Source organism: Anopheles coluzzii, chromosome 2, assembly GCF_943734685.1.
Source record: "Anopheles coluzzii chromosome 2, AcolN3, whole genome shotgun sequence".
NCBI lineage: Eukaryota > Metazoa > Arthropoda > Insecta > Diptera > Culicidae > Anopheles > Anopheles coluzzii.
This window is the reverse complement of record NC_064670.1, coordinates 110,650,745-110,666,247: the sequence shown is the minus strand read 5'-3', so window position 1 is coordinate 110,666,247 and position 15,503 is coordinate 110,650,745. Positions and strand designations below refer to the sequence as shown.

Here is a 15,503-nt window from a genome sequence, read left to right as displayed (position 1 = left end):
TGTCGTGTAACTCGGGGAAAGACTGCAATTAAACGAAATCAGACAGGTATTACTATTTAATTCAAACATCAAATTTGAAGTTGTGTTTTTTTAAGAAATAAATTAAAATAACCTGTAAAAACAAATAATTGATATAATATAGATAGAAATATATCTTATAAGCCCGAAACTCCGACTACTCCGGAATAATATGTTCGATGTGTAAGAATTTACAATAAATTCGTTCAAACGATATTCCTGCATTTTTTATAAAATTTTCTGGAAAAATGCCTTTTATTAAGAAAGTAATGTTATATTTATTCAAAAATCGAAAAATATTTTCCTAATTCCTCTTTCATATTGCTTTATGGTATGAGCTGAATTTATTCCAAATTCCAGTACTATTCCTAGGACTTTCACTAAAATGAAAAAGCTTTTCCACCGTTTATTAAATTACTTTTATATAATTTGACATACTCATACGCTCTAGATGTGAAATATTCATCTCACTTGAGCTACACAATATGATTTAGAAATACTTCAATAACTGGGAAATGTTGTCTACTCGTGACTTATGCTAAGTTCCTGATATGAAATTACTAAAACAATAAGCGATGATTATAATGACATAATACATGCTATTTTGATACTTCGAACCGAAAAGTATTTTTCTTCGCAGCTCAAATAGCAATCTCTGCAGAGTTTGATCGATTTACACCACTTTCTAACGCCCATCATAAATAATTACAACTATCACATTCATTTCGCTCTATTTACCCTTTTCCCCCGAGGGAGTTCTATGTCAATGTTTTAACTGCCTATCCCATCCTTAGCTAAAACTATCAGCAATTTGATCATCCTTAGTTGTGAAAATGTTAACCACCCACCAAGAGCACCCACCAAGAAGATAGAATCGACCTCCCACCCACCCAAAGAACAATCGACAAATAAGTGATCAGTTTCAGCGCCCACAGCATGCGGTCCGTCCGACTGCCTCAGGTGAAAAGCGTTGTGCATACAAAGCATTCCCTCGGCGCATTTCCCATCCCACCCTGCTGTGTCGAAAGGAAAATCCGTTCTGCTTCCGGTTTCCAACACACACACACACACACAAATGCATCCCCTCATCGGCACCGGATACGGTGTTTGATTGTTTCCTGTGGCACAAATTTGGTAGGCGTTAGACGTCACAAGGGAACGAACGGCCCCGAACACAGTCTGCCAGTGGCTGCCTGGCGCAGGGTGCGAATTCTTGCGGGTGATTTTTCAAAGCCCCCTCCAGAGCGATTCAGCTCAATTGCCCGCATTGTACGGATTAAGCGCAATACACAGGACGGCTGGTACGAGAAGGGTGAGACAGGGAGGATTTGCGTTAGCTGTTCCCGGTTCTAAGACAGGTTCGTTGCCGTTGCCGTACACGGTCGAATGAAAAAAGGGGCTAAATTGTCGGTAATTAAATTAGGTGCTTGTAAATCGCTTCATCGACTGCTGCTGTTTCTGTGCTCTGGTGTCGTGTGGGTGAGGTTGTTCAAGCGGTCCCGGGAGGATTCATTTGATACGCAGGGGCTGGGTGGGAGATGGCGCTGAACAAACGACAGTGATGCGGAAGCGAAGGGATGAATATTTAAATCAATACAGCATGAATGAAGGCGTTGTATTTGGGTTAAATATTTGAACAAACTTTATGCTCTTACGGGTGTTTAGCTACAGCGAAATATGTGTGTTAAACTTTTGAATAATAACCACAAAAAAAGTGTTAAAGAAACAACCCCACCCTTACATCTGTCACACAATTCGATACAAAAAGCACGAACCTACTAAAATACATGCAGCAAAACTTTCCCTTTTCTTGTATCATATTCCGGCTACTCTCTGTCCACCCCTTATCGACCCGGCTCGAAAACATTTGTAACGATTTTTATTTAATTTCCATGTATTTCCCACTTTCGGACACACGGACCGCCTTCGGACGCCCGGGCACGTAACGTCTGGGGGTTCCAAGACGAATTTGTTTTGTAATCAAACATACAAACAAACAAACACTGAAGAAAGCAAATACAACGGTAACTTATTTCACCATACCAACACAGGAACAGTAGGCGCTGTCTAGAAGCACACAGGGAGAAGAGAGAACGCTCCGAACGATAAACTTTTACCGTCTTCAGAATCCTTCGTTCCTGAGTTTTGTGCTGATTTTGCTCGAAACTACGTAAGATGAATATTTTATTCATTTTTTTGTGTTTTTCTGTGCAGAAAGGACCTGGTTCGGATCGCGAAGGGATAGCGGCCTACCCTGTACAGACACACGCATACACGTAGGCTTTATCCCGCAGGACGATAATCCCATTATTTTCGTATCGTAATCGGATCATTGCCGCGGGTTGAACGCGGCTTTTCGGTGAACGTGAGCCCCCGTACGCGTCTTCCTGAGCCTTTGTATCATTAGACAACAATACATCTGTCATTTGAGAACAGAGCGGCCAGAGGCCACTGTGCTATTATGGGCCCGTTTAAATCGTGTGTCGGATGCGAATGTCGAAATGGGAAGGGTTTGGAGTATGTTGTGCACGGAAGAGAGCAAAGAAGTGGTAAAGCTGTACTTATCCTTTTCGATACGTTTGTTGTGTTGCTTTTCCATTGCGAATGTGTTAAACAGGTGTTACTTCATAAATAGGAACTCACTAGCTGTATTGGATTGTTTTATTGGTATTGGGTTTTGTTTTAACTTTTCAAAAACATTTACATCAATAACTTATATACACGGTTGGAATTTCACTAGAGTTATGCATTTACTTGTCACAAAACTGCCACGTTTTTTTTTTGTGATAATCTCAGCTCTCAGCTATTATGAGGCCTACGTCTGTCCTTGCGAAACGAACGCAACACAGATGTGGGTGCAATTTGTGCTAAAACTTCCTGCTTAAATAGTTTCTTTGGTATTTTTTTGTTTCCTGTATGTTCTACACAAGTGGGTCGCTGGCTCAGCAATCATCCAATTGGCAACTTCCTCCGTGTGGCGAGTGCAACAGTGATTGCATACCCATATGTTACACCATCAGATTGATGAGGTTCACTGTTTGGGGTGAAAAAAAAACGGAAGCAAGCTTAAGAAAGACCCAACGTCATTCTCCCTCATACCCTCAGATGCTTACCGTGTGAGTTGAACATGGCACCGGGATGTTTGCCCATCCCTGGACCGTGATCGTGATCGCCTAGGCTCGTCTGTCCGCTGCTGTTGTTGTTCAAGTCCTGTCGCAGTGCGCTGAACAGATTGGGGTTGTGATCGCGTGGAACTGAGGTAACACGGAAAAAAAATAAAAGAAACCAGGAATTAAAGACTGCCCAAAGTAAAAAAAAACCCGCACAGCTTCAAGCTCGAATTCGAATCAGAAAACCGATCGATCACCTACCGTGGGTGTGCTTCTTTTGGCGGGCACGCGAGTTCTGGAACCAAACCTGCGTCACCCGCTTGCTCAGCCCGGTCAGCTGCGCTATCCGCTCGAGGTCCTGCCCGTCCGGGTTGCTGTCGATCTGGAAGTTGGCCTGCAGCACCTGCAGCTGCTCCTCGGTAAAGGTCGTCCGGACGCGCTTCGATTTGTTCTTGTTGTAGCCGTCGCTGCTGCACCCATCTGCAAGGGAGATTGAGCATGATTGAGCCAACAGGGCACGCAGCGCAACGCCGGACGGCAACGGTCACTTACCATCGCTCGAGTTCGATCCATCTTCCACCGTGTCCATGTAGTGGATCTTGCACATCACCTTATCGTCGATCAGGGCGAACTGTTCGCCGGTCGAGAGCTGCCGGCCGCAAGTGTCGCACGAAAAGCAGGCCAGATGGAACACGAGATCGCGCGCCTTCCGCACCCAGTCGGAGGCGGCAATCGTGCGGCAGCACTTGGAGCATTTGGCGCCAAACATTCTGTTGTGGGGAGAAGGAAATAACGAGAGGGAAAAACAAAGATCAAAATGGATGCAACGTACTATCAACCATCAAGCAAAACTCTGCAAATGTTTATGGAAGTCAAATTCGATTGAGCAAACTAAACAGTATAAACCTTCCGATCATATTCAAATCAAGAAATCTTCAAATCAATGATGTCCATGATATCCAATTCAATCTTTCTAATAAGATTTTGCGGTGGTGAGAGAAGGTTTATTGGGATATTGGAATTGAGCGTTTGAGAAATCGAATGCATTGAAGAATAATGCCGTTAATTCACAAAATATCAGTTGATGAGTCTCACAGGAGTTCAATGGAACATATAGGTTCTGATTTGAAGTATCAACCTGTTAGAGCTATGAGCTAACTATGAGAATACCAACATACCCTATTAGTTGTAATCTCTTGTAGAATTACCCTTTATAACATCTGAAGATTGATCTTTAATTCATGCATTAATTGCAATCAAAACCCATTGCCTTAACTTATACTGGTTTTAAAACAAGGATTCTAACCCTGCTGGAACCCGAACATTGATTAACAATCTAACACGTCTGCAACACAACAATGCCCCTCCAATTCCATATCCCTAATCGACACTTATCACCAATCGAAACCAATTACGCGGGGACGCAGTGATTCACGGCTTCCTTCGCCGCCGCACGGTCAGGCACCAAATCGTTGACCATCATCGCGATATACGTCCGCAATTTGTACGCGTATCGAATCGTACCCGGCGAGCCTCGAACCTGTCCCGCTCGCGATCGAACCACGCCAAGTATCGATCGCGCACCTTCTAAGGAAACGTGTCCAGCACATTAGCTTCCCTGCCTGGTCCCGGTGGTACGATCGAAACGATCGTACAAACTTACCATGTTTCCTACCCATTGGAGGAGAGTGTCCCCATGACAATCGCGTCCCCAGCTCTCGGCAACCCGTTACCAGTTACCAGTTGTGTGACAATGCGTGAACCACCCATTTGCCCCGGTCAAAGAAACTCCCCAGGTAGTCCCAATTTAATTATCGTCCATCGTAGATATCTTTCCGCTTTTGGTGCGCGACATCGCCGGCGAACGTATTTGTAACAACAAAACAACAGGGAAAAGAATGAAAACAATTCCCCATCCCGCTGTGAGTGCCGTTTTTGTTTTGTCGCTGGCTCCTACACGGCTTGCGGAGACACGATCGCGAACGATCCTCCTACCCGTGTCGCGAATTTCATTCAAAACCCAGATTCTCAACCCCAGAACCACGGAGAGGGCGCGAGCGTGCGCGCGCCTTCGGTCAGGTTCATTCATTTATTTATTCCGTGCGCTGTTATTTATTTAATTTTAATTGAACCAGCGAACGCGCTCGAGTGTGTGCGTGTACGGGTCTCGGTGTGGTCAACGTCTTTGCGACACCTTTCGCTGTCCCGTTTTTCCTGCCCCCTGCATGAAGGGTTGTTTCTTTTGCACCGTGCGCTTTACTTCTGGATCGAGCAGGATCGTCAAGCTTGTTTTGTTTTTTCGTTTTTTTCCATAAGTTCGAAACAATCATTCTCCATCGTCTGGCAGCAGCATAATAGTTGTGCCTTTATTTTTTGCTCTTGCTGTTACGACTTGTCCGACGACAACGCACTTCGAACGTACTTCCCGCGTCTGAAGGGCAACACTTTATGCGCAAGCAACAGCAACAGAAAACTCATCTTCAACACGAAGAACATTGCAACAACCAAAAACTCGTCTGTACTGTACTCCCATATGGTCTAAAACAAAACCAAAAGATGGTAGAAGGTACACTGACGTTGCTTGAAGCTCACTGAAAGCAAAAAAACCTCAACCCAAATTGATTCGACCAATGTTAAGGACGTCATGGGGGTGCTACTGACTGTTCTGTGCGCGTTTTTTTGTGTTTGTTTTGCACCTTGAATTTGCATATTACACCGCAATCGAATTATCGCGTTGTAAGGGAAAAAGTGTCGAGAACAAGCAAGACAACAACAACAACCACAACAAAACTCGTAACAGAAACGAGATCAACCGTACACTGTCAAACACCGAGCTGCCGTGGGCTCGTGCTGGGTGCGCATTCTGTGCAGCACGACAGTGAAATGTGATCTCGTCCTAAAACTCCGCGTGACGCATGGCTACCGGGCTGATGACTGGTGGGCCGGTGCGGGGAGGGTGGAATTTGCCACTCCTTTTATGCCACGTAACTACCTTGCACTACCGCAAACTGGTTGGCGCTTGCCTTTAGAGTGTATTTTTGAACGTTGAATTTCAGAGGAGACTAGATTGAGCCGGTGCAACAATGTAGAATGTTCAGCAGTATTCGTTTGTACTAAAATAACAGTATGAGTGGATTTAGTAAACTAACCAGCAAACCTACTTTGTCTTGTATTAATTAATTTTATTATTATATCAATATCTGTTTCACCTGCACCAAGCAGCAGCATCCTTCATTTGCCAGTATCCTGCAGTGCAGAGTCAAACGTAAAATCACCTTAAAGTGATTCCACGCGACACGAACGAGCAGGTATCGGGGATTCGCTGGCTTATTAATAAAAATGCACGCCAATTAAGGCACTGCAGCAACGCATCGTTGGCCTTTTATTCCTGTGTGTGTTTTGTTTCACTCCGCAACACCTCAAACACCTTCCAACCATTCGAGCCTGATAAGCCGATCATCATCATCATCGTCGTAAGTGTGCGCGATTGTTGCTTCCTTGCATAATCCACGTTGAAACTAAAACAAAAAAATAAGCAAGCACCATCTCGCACGACGCTAGAAGCCGTGTGTTCGGAAGCAAAACATCAGCACGGACGGTGCGGAAAGGAAGGGTCTCTCGGCGTGTGTGGGGTAGCGATATGTGGTCGCCGGAGCCCGAGTACGCACGCGATGTGCTGCGATATGGTCCGCGACCCGCTGACCAGCCGGACGATAAATCATAAACTCGTTTGTACCAAGAGCCAAACACATTTATCACTCCGTGTGCATCAGTCAACTGTGGTCGCTGACGGAACGCGGCACCGGCGTCCGGTTGACCGGCGTTGTAAAACACCGTCCAACACGGCTCCGAATTTCACACTCATAAACCAATGGAAAAAAAGATGAAACTACAAAAAAAAACTGTGGTGAATTCAAACAGTGCACACATGACAACACGAGCACATGAGCCACAATCATTGGGGGCCATAGTTGGCTAGGACGTACAACATCAGCACAACACATCAACCGCAAACCACAAAACAAGCCACAACAACAGAAACAACAACGGGACACGGGAACGATCGCATCATCTGCTGGCGCGGAAGCATAGCGCATAAAATGCGCTGCGACCCAATAACGATGGCATGTGCGCGATTATGAGCCTTCAACCTCCTTGCAAGCTCCTTCGTCCATCCACTCAATGTTGAAGAAGATCTTGACCCCCACTCCCCATTTCGTCCAACAACTCCCGACCAACTTCGCTCGTAGATTCTAATCTCCACCCGGTGGAACATATGCAATATTGATGTTTTCTCCGCTCGCTGTCACACATCCCATGCTCGCCCTTCTTCCGTTCGGCGTACACTTTGTAATCACAAATAAGGATCGTTGATGGTGGTACATGGACCCGCGACGAACTGGAACGAGTCAATCGATACTCCCTCCCAAGCCAAATGGCATGTGGAACGATGTACTAGACGAGGGAAAAAATGTTGCTAATTAATATTTTGGTCTTTGGAGCAATGTTAATAATTAGCTCCTTCCTGCCTTTTCTATGCTATTCAACGCTGTACTCAGATATAAACTTCATTACCAATATTATTTTTATTTTACAAAAGACGTAAGAAACACATGACGAATAGAACTCTAAAGTTGATCTAAATCTTAGTTTGAAAGGAAAATAAACGGAACATGACATAATGCTACAGACGCATATACTGTGGATGTGAAACAGATGTCCGTGCCATCTATAATAGGCTCAAATATACATTTTGACTGAATATTAAATTAAAGTTTCAGTTAGGTTCTCTGAGGCCGCATTTAACCCACGAACTGTATTTTAAAACTCCTGTTTTAAAGCACCCTTAATACAGCGTAAGCCGGTTTTGAGCAGTTGTACAGATTTAGTTTTACCAATATCGAGATAAAGCAGTATCTTTGTTGTACTTGTTCATTAATTATTTATCTTTTGAGTCTTTATAGCATTTGATCCACTTGCTGTTTCAAGTTTTACTCCTTCATTTTCCTCAGTACTGTCTAAAAAAATATCATTATTTCTCATATATGAAACACTTGAGTATTGTTTGACGATCAAATAATGTTCCAAGAGCTGTATTTACTCAGATAGCTAAAATAGCAACAAACAGAAAACAATGTACCACAGAAAAAAAAGAGTAACAAAGCAGAACTAAACCACAAAAAGTGTCCCCACACGGAAGGCACCGTGCGCGATTAACAAGGCGCGATATGTCTTGTTTAATTACCGCTGCAATATGAGCATTCAGGTTCGAGACTATGCAGCCCTATGCACCTCCAATCCTTGCCAAGCCTTTCCGATTCACGATCACACGGCAACGCTACCGTTTCAGAATCCGTTCCTTGCTAGATCTTTCCCGTTGGTTCTTTTTCCGCCTCCTTCTGGTGCTCTTCCCAGCGTCACACGAGAAAACAACCAATGGGAGGGGAGGAAGGAAACCATCAAACCCTGCCCAGCCCTAAGAACGGCACGGAGGGGTTTCGATACAGGCAGTATAAATATTTATTTCGCAACATACCGCATCGAAGCCCTGGAAGATTGATGGATTTGCTTTTTTATTGCAATCGCTCCATCCCCAGCGTTCGGTTCGGGTTGCGCTGGAGGGCGCACCCGGGGCGGATGTGTTGTTTTATTAATGCCCACTGCTCCAATTGATAAATATGCCAATTGATAAAAATGATAATACAATCCCCGGGTATGGACCGTGCAGCACCGGTTCCGGTTTGGCGTCTTGCGCGATCGCCCGTCTCGCGTATAATCGATAACCAGCGTGGAGCTGAGCATCGTTCACGGCTCTCACGCCACACCGCGCCACACCACGGTGTCATACCGATGGGGAAGGGCTACCGCACAGTGCCTTCGTGCCAAAGTGTTGGTTCTTTTCCTTATGTGTGTGTGTGTGTGTGTTGTATTTTTATTTCAATTCCCGTTCCCATCGTAAATCGAATTGGCGCCGTGCGGAAGAAACCGCGCCACGATGCTCTTCCTTGCTTGCTAGGGATTAGAGGCCGAACTTGTGCTCGGAAATCTGTAACACACCTAACTCCTTCAAGACCTTTCCCCCCACCCCCTCCCACCTCTCGTAGCACTGACACGCATCAAATGACATCGCAATTTTAAAGCCAAAACGTGTCGCTCTATCTCGCCCGCTTAGAGCTGTCTAATCCGACAGGCTCCTACCGAATGACGCCTTCGTTCTTTATCGCAGTCATCGCCGGTCTGTTCGCTGCCTGTGTACCTTCATCCAGCAAGCAAACGCGAAGATTTGAGAGCGCAAAGCGCAGACAACAGTTCTACCCCGAGCCCGAGACGTGACAGACCTTTGGGGCCCGTCAGATAAAGTGTCGTGATATAATAATTCCGCCTGGCCCATAAATAAATCGCTGTCAAAACAAGTCACCTCATGGCATGTGTGTGTGTGTTGGGGCTGTTTTGTATGTTTGTTCTCTTCTTTTCTGAAGTTTATTTCCTGCAACGCAGCATGGAATAGCAGGAGAGGTTAACCACTGTATGGTTTTGATGTGTTTTTAAGATTTCCCTATCGTTGCAACATTCTTGATCGTGATCGCGATCGAGACTGTGTGCCATCTATAAAATAAACATACAACCGCCAGCTCAGCAGCCTCACTGGCCGTGCGCCATTAAATGGTATGATTTCACTTGCGTAATGATAAAATTTTCCAACAACATTCGTAACGCTCAAGATCAAATCCACGCCCGGGCTGTGTGGTGCATTGCACCACAACTACTCACTCACTTCGGTGCATTTCTCGGCCCTCAATCAGCATACGCGTTACATCCTTGAATCGATTCGAGTTCGACTCCCCGAGACTGCACTCCACGCACGACCCCGTGTGAAGGGGACTGTGTATGTGTGTGTCAGTTGTGTGCACATCAACATCAACAATGACAGAGAAAAACTCCTTCTCTGCTCCTTCCCCCGCGGAGCGTATGGCTGTCAATCGGCATTTCAACGCTCAGTATGCGCACGCCACATCACACTTACCCTTCCCTTAGGCCACAGCGGTACGATTGTGTGCACCCCCTAGAGCCGTTCGGAAACATAAATATACATCAAACACTGCTCACGAATAAACGCGTCCTGTGGCTGTGGCAAGAGGGGAGCAGAGGAGCGGTAAATCAAAACAAAGCTCTTCTCGAGCGGATTGTGCATTGTTGAAGCTGAACGGATAGTAAAGTGGAATGGAACGTCTATAAATAAAAACACAAACTCCAGCCAGTCACAATAATGCTAGAGAAGGCTAGAGCAGCTCCAGCAGCAGCGCAGGAATCTCAGTAGATTCCCGCAACACTCAGCTGTTCGGCTCGATGGGAGGTGAATGGAATGGAAGGACAAACACAGACGCCAGCTCAGGAAGGTGGTAGAACCGTAAAGATTAATAATCCTTTTCGCGAACACAGTGTACCTCGATCCAGTTCCAGCCAGCCGGGTTCGTCGCTTACCTTCGATACTTCGCTCGCGCAAGTCTTTCGTTTTAAAAGCGTCGTTTCTTCGCCTTTTTTGTCACATTTTTTTTTCGGGCGTTCAAATCGATTAAAACTCACCAGAGAAAGCAGCAGAGATCGATCGATCGCACAAAATTCCGCATACAATCGAATAAAAAACCCAAATGTATGGCAGCGCGGTGAATTTAAAGCCCTCTTTTTTCGTGTATTCCACTGTTCACCCTTTCGCGACCACAGCAAACACGGCCGGGTTTGGTCGAACCACGGCGGAGCGGGGGGAGGGAGGAGGGGTAGAAATATCAATAAATTATTTCACTTTATAAGCCAACCAAAGGCGGTTTGGAAAATGATTAATTTCCTTTTCGCCGGTGCGGCCATCGCCGGTGTCCTAGTGCCAAGCAACCGGACGTGTTTCAACGCCCGATCATCATCAGCCCGTCGCATGGCGGAGCGATCACGAACAGTGCGCAGAGTTGCCCCGCCGGGAAAAAATGGACATTGAATCGAAATGTACCAGGATCGTCAAACACACAACAAGTGATCACCAGCCTCCCCTCGGAGCTGTTGGATTTTCCCGCTGTTTGTTTGAGTTCAACGCTATTCAACGCTTGACTGAAGTTTTTTTGTGTATGCGTTGTATCTGGTACATATTGGCATAAAGTATTTTTTCCTCTCCTTTCTGACTCTCTCTCTCTCTTCTTGGTGCGCACACGAAGCCACTTCAGCCATTGTGTGATGTTTGAGTTATTGATAGAAATATCTCACTTTCGGACCTCGTTTCGAACCGATCGAATCACCCAGAGACAAACAACAACCGGCTTGCTTGGACAGAATCTGTATCGGCCAGGCAAACCAGGCAGAAAGAAGGCTATTTAGGTGTGCGTTTTTGTCCTTCGTCTCCCTGTCGCTCCCATACTGCTTCGATCAATTTTGGATGTGAAATATGATCGCGAAGGTTCCCCGTTAGTACGCACGGAGCGTTTCGGAATGATTGACAGCCTCGCTGGAAGCATCGATCTTTCTTATGATTATTAATGTCTCTCTAATGCCATTTCCTTGCCCGCCCCATGATCACACTCGCTTTCCTTTCATTCGGCTGTGTGCTGGTGTTGTTTGTTGATGGAGGGTTTTGGTGGCTTTTTGCTGCCCGATACACACGTAAAGTCTGATTTCGGTTGCCTTCCCATGCTCCCGCGATCATGATCCGGCCGGGTGGAGCGTGAGTGTAATATTTTAATTCTCAACGGGTTAGATCTTAATTATATGTAAACAAGACTTTACGTTCGCCAGGCACGACATGGACCCGGGGTTAGAGGGTTTTTTTTTTCGCTGTTGCCTGTTTTGGCCGATCGGTGTGCCGTGGTACATAAATCATTCGCATCTAATAGGGATCAGGGTTTGGGTAAGTGAGATGAGCGTGTGGTACACTGGTAAGCGGATGGGTTTGCAGATGGATTTGGTTGGAAATGTATCGTTCCTAGCGTGTTCTTCCGGATAATTGGAATGTTTAGGGCAATTGATGACATGATTAAAGTACATTTTCAATATTGATCCATTTGCTAGAAAGCCCACCCACGTGAGTGAATTGGCATGGAGTTATGCAAAATGAATGATTATCAATTTAATTTACATTTATATGGTTTGCTATTACAGAGAAATGTCTTTCTTTCTCAAAAATTGTACTTCTTCTTTAACTGAAAAATTTAATAATTTACAAGTTATAAGCAACCCGGCATCACTGTTTCGATCACTACTTACTTGATGTAATCCGTCCGGCAGTAGACTTGTCGGTCGCGAAAGTAGCACGACGGTTGCCGTTCGAGCAGCGTCAGACAAACGGAACAGCGCAGGCAGGATCCGTGCCAGGCACAGCCATCGATATCAAAAAGGTACTTATCGGCGATCGGTTCCCCGCAGGCGGTGCATATTCGCAGCTCTGTCTGCAATGACACACACACACGCAGAGAATAAAAAGAGGAAAAATAAATAACTATCTTACCACAAACCGACGAGGACGACGAACGCAGGGAGCACGCAAAATTAGCCGAACCATTGTGTGTATTCTTTGTCTTGTTGAGTAAGGATATGGGATAAGGATGAAGGATCGTTGGCAGTATTTTTGGTTAAAATGGTTTTTCCCTCAAAAGAAACGATCGATACCGAACGGAGGGTTCAATTTATCGACAATCATCAATCGATTGCGAAATGGTGTGCGATCGTTTTGCTCCTCGGAAAGTCGACCCTAAAAACGGGAACATCGTGTTGGAAATCTCACTTCCAAGCTAATCAGACATCTTTCCTTTTAGACCGTTTCTTCAGCAAGGGGAATCGACTGCACATTCAACAGGAACCGAGGATACCTCTCAAAACGGAAGCGGATCCGTTTTTTGTCCTTTTGTATGTATCATGTTGGGACAAAAGGAAGGGACGCGCTACTACAAACTCGTCTTGCGTTAATTAGCTTCCTAAGAAAAGCAAACTGTGTTTGTCTCGCAGAAAAGTCACACCGATGCAAATCATAACCGATCGGATAACGTTTTGCAAAAACCGGACCTTCCTTTTCAATCACTGTCTTGTGGCGGTTCACTCTATTCGCTTGCTACGAGAGCTTACAAATGGCGCTTTTCCCTCTTCACCGTGAGTGACAATGACGCCACCAAGCGCCATGTGTTCCGCTGCGTTTGACTTTTGTGGCAACGATTGGTGTGGCGTCTCACTCACTCACCCTCTATTTAACGAGCATCCCATCGTAATGCAGTTTATTTATACCATACTTGCGAACACCAAAACTTATGGTATGCACTGATAGATGTTCTACCAACAGTTATAGCTACAACAAAAAAAGACAGAAATATTGTCCCTATTTTTCCCCCAAAGGAGGGGTGATACGCATCATCCATTTGTGTTATTGTTTCCTACCCCCATTGGCAAAAATTGCACTGTCATACGCACATTAGCAGCTGCCGCAGTGCCATCGTGCCGTACCGGGTCGGAACTAATTTTCCCGCACTCTCGGGAACCGCGTTACCCGGCAGAAACATATTCACGAACAAATTTATTATTTATTATCATGTGCTCGAGCCGAAATGTGGTCGATCACGCTGCCGCACGGTTGAAGTGGTTGTTAAAGAGCCGTTAAAAGGGACTTCCGACTTTTTGGTGCAGTGATTCCCTTAGGACGTTAGGACTATTTGTTGGTTTTTACTGTGGCAAGCGGGCGTTTTGTAACGAGGGGAATGGAGCAAACATATGCTTGTCTTTATCATACCTCTTGAGGTGGAAAAATGTTGTGTGGTGGTTGGTTTGTTTGTGTTGGGAACAGTAATGCGTTATGGTATTGTTTTAACGGTTTAATATTGGGTGAATACAGGAAATTTCAATGCAAAATAAATTTATGTTTAAATACATTTCTGTAAAGATGTGTGAGATACATTTGAAGTAATTTAAATAAAAATTTCAAAAAAATTAAAATCCTAAATAGACTGTTTTTAGAATATTGTATAATTGGCATAATTACATACTTCATATACATAAGACTAAAATGAATTGAAAAAGCCTAAATCATATCTAGAGTTTTGAAATTTGCTTTTGGAAGGATCTTTCCAACTGATTTATCACATAAGCGAAATGAAATAATTGGTGAAGAGGTAAAATTCGTTATCAATCGAAAATAAACAATTTTTCTACAAAATATTACATCTACTTGAGATACATTTTATCCTTAATGTAGTTATGATACTTTATCTTCAACATAAAAAACTCAACAACCTGTAGCCAAACATTCACAACAGGCGGTCGATATCACTTTTTATTTCTTACTCAACCAAATCCATCGCGGTCATCGCGTGGAAGAGAAAGGCACGATGAAAAATGGCAATCTGTCGGCACCTCATTCGACGCAAACGATTTGACATTTTCAGCAAAACGCTCCCTGCCAGCTAGGAGTTTTGCCAATCTATCATCGAAAACAAACCTTTCCAGCAACAAGCAAAACCGCAAAATAGCGCAAGTCAATTTCCGCATTTCAAAATCTTCAAACCCCACTACACGCGACACCATAAAATGATAAGCGATCACATTACAACCCTGATGTCTTCCTTAGGAGCCTCCCGCAACGAGCCCAACAAGCATAAAGCAACCAACGCGCAGAAAGCAACAAACACAAAATAATCTCCTTACAAGAAGCAGCTCCTGCACACGACACTAAACTGGGCACAAAAACAAAAGCAGCAAACGCTAAAGACTTCTTCCCTCGTGGTTGTGTCCACAGGAGGAGAGATACAAAAGCAAAAAAAACATTTTATTGACATGTTCGACAGCTTTAATGGTCAACTGTATGTGTTTTTTTGTTTTGTGTTTTTTGTTTAGTTTGGTTTATCGTTTTCCTCCAGATGCCTCTTCGAAATCGAGGGTGGCCATCGATCGGTCCGCCAAAAACCAAACAGCATCCCCCCCAGCACACCAACAACCACAAAAAATGCACACACACACAACACAAACGGAAATATGGCGACACGCAAGCCACCACCAGCAACAAACGGTCACTAATGTAATCAGATAAATCTCAGCGACAGGGAGCAATAAAACTGTCGTCGTACTTGTCACGTTCACACACCGGCCCCTCTCTACCCCTCCCACGCTCCGAGGACACCGTTTTAGACCCACGGCTTCCCGGAGCCGGAGCCAGATGATTCATTGAGTGATGAGGCGATCGTACATATTGAGGCGCCCGGCTGACGAGGACGCCTCACCGCGGGGTGGCTCACTCGCTCGCTCGCTCCTTTCTCTAATCGATCAGGTGCCATCGGCAGCGTTCGTATTTGGGGGTTTGGAACAACAGGGCCACACTGTATTGCCGTTGGAGGAGCAGGAATGGATGGATAGTTAAGG

General features: G+C 44.9%; 1 protein-coding gene across 1 annotated transcript in view; it reads right to left on the bottom strand.

The window, feature by feature from the left end:
* Window positions 1-2,665: 2,665 nt before the first annotated feature.
* The window catches only part of LOC120951963 (LIM/homeobox protein Awh-like), a 29,744-nt gene continuing 16,906 nt past the window's right edge, over window positions 2,666-15,503 (bottom strand). The window contains exons 2-6 of the mRNA XM_040370994.2: window positions 12,372-12,553; window positions 3,681-3,898; window positions 3,390-3,608; window positions 3,132-3,272; window positions 2,666-3,052 (exon numbers count right to left, since the gene is read on the bottom strand). Of these exons, the coding sequence (XP_040226928.1) occupies window positions 3,027-3,052; window positions 3,132-3,272; window positions 3,390-3,608; window positions 3,681-3,898; window positions 12,372-12,553 (786 nt within the window). The 3' untranslated portion in view covers window positions 2,666-3,026. The remainder of the gene's footprint in view (window positions 3,053-3,131; window positions 3,273-3,389; window positions 3,609-3,680; window positions 3,899-12,371; window positions 12,554-15,503) is intronic.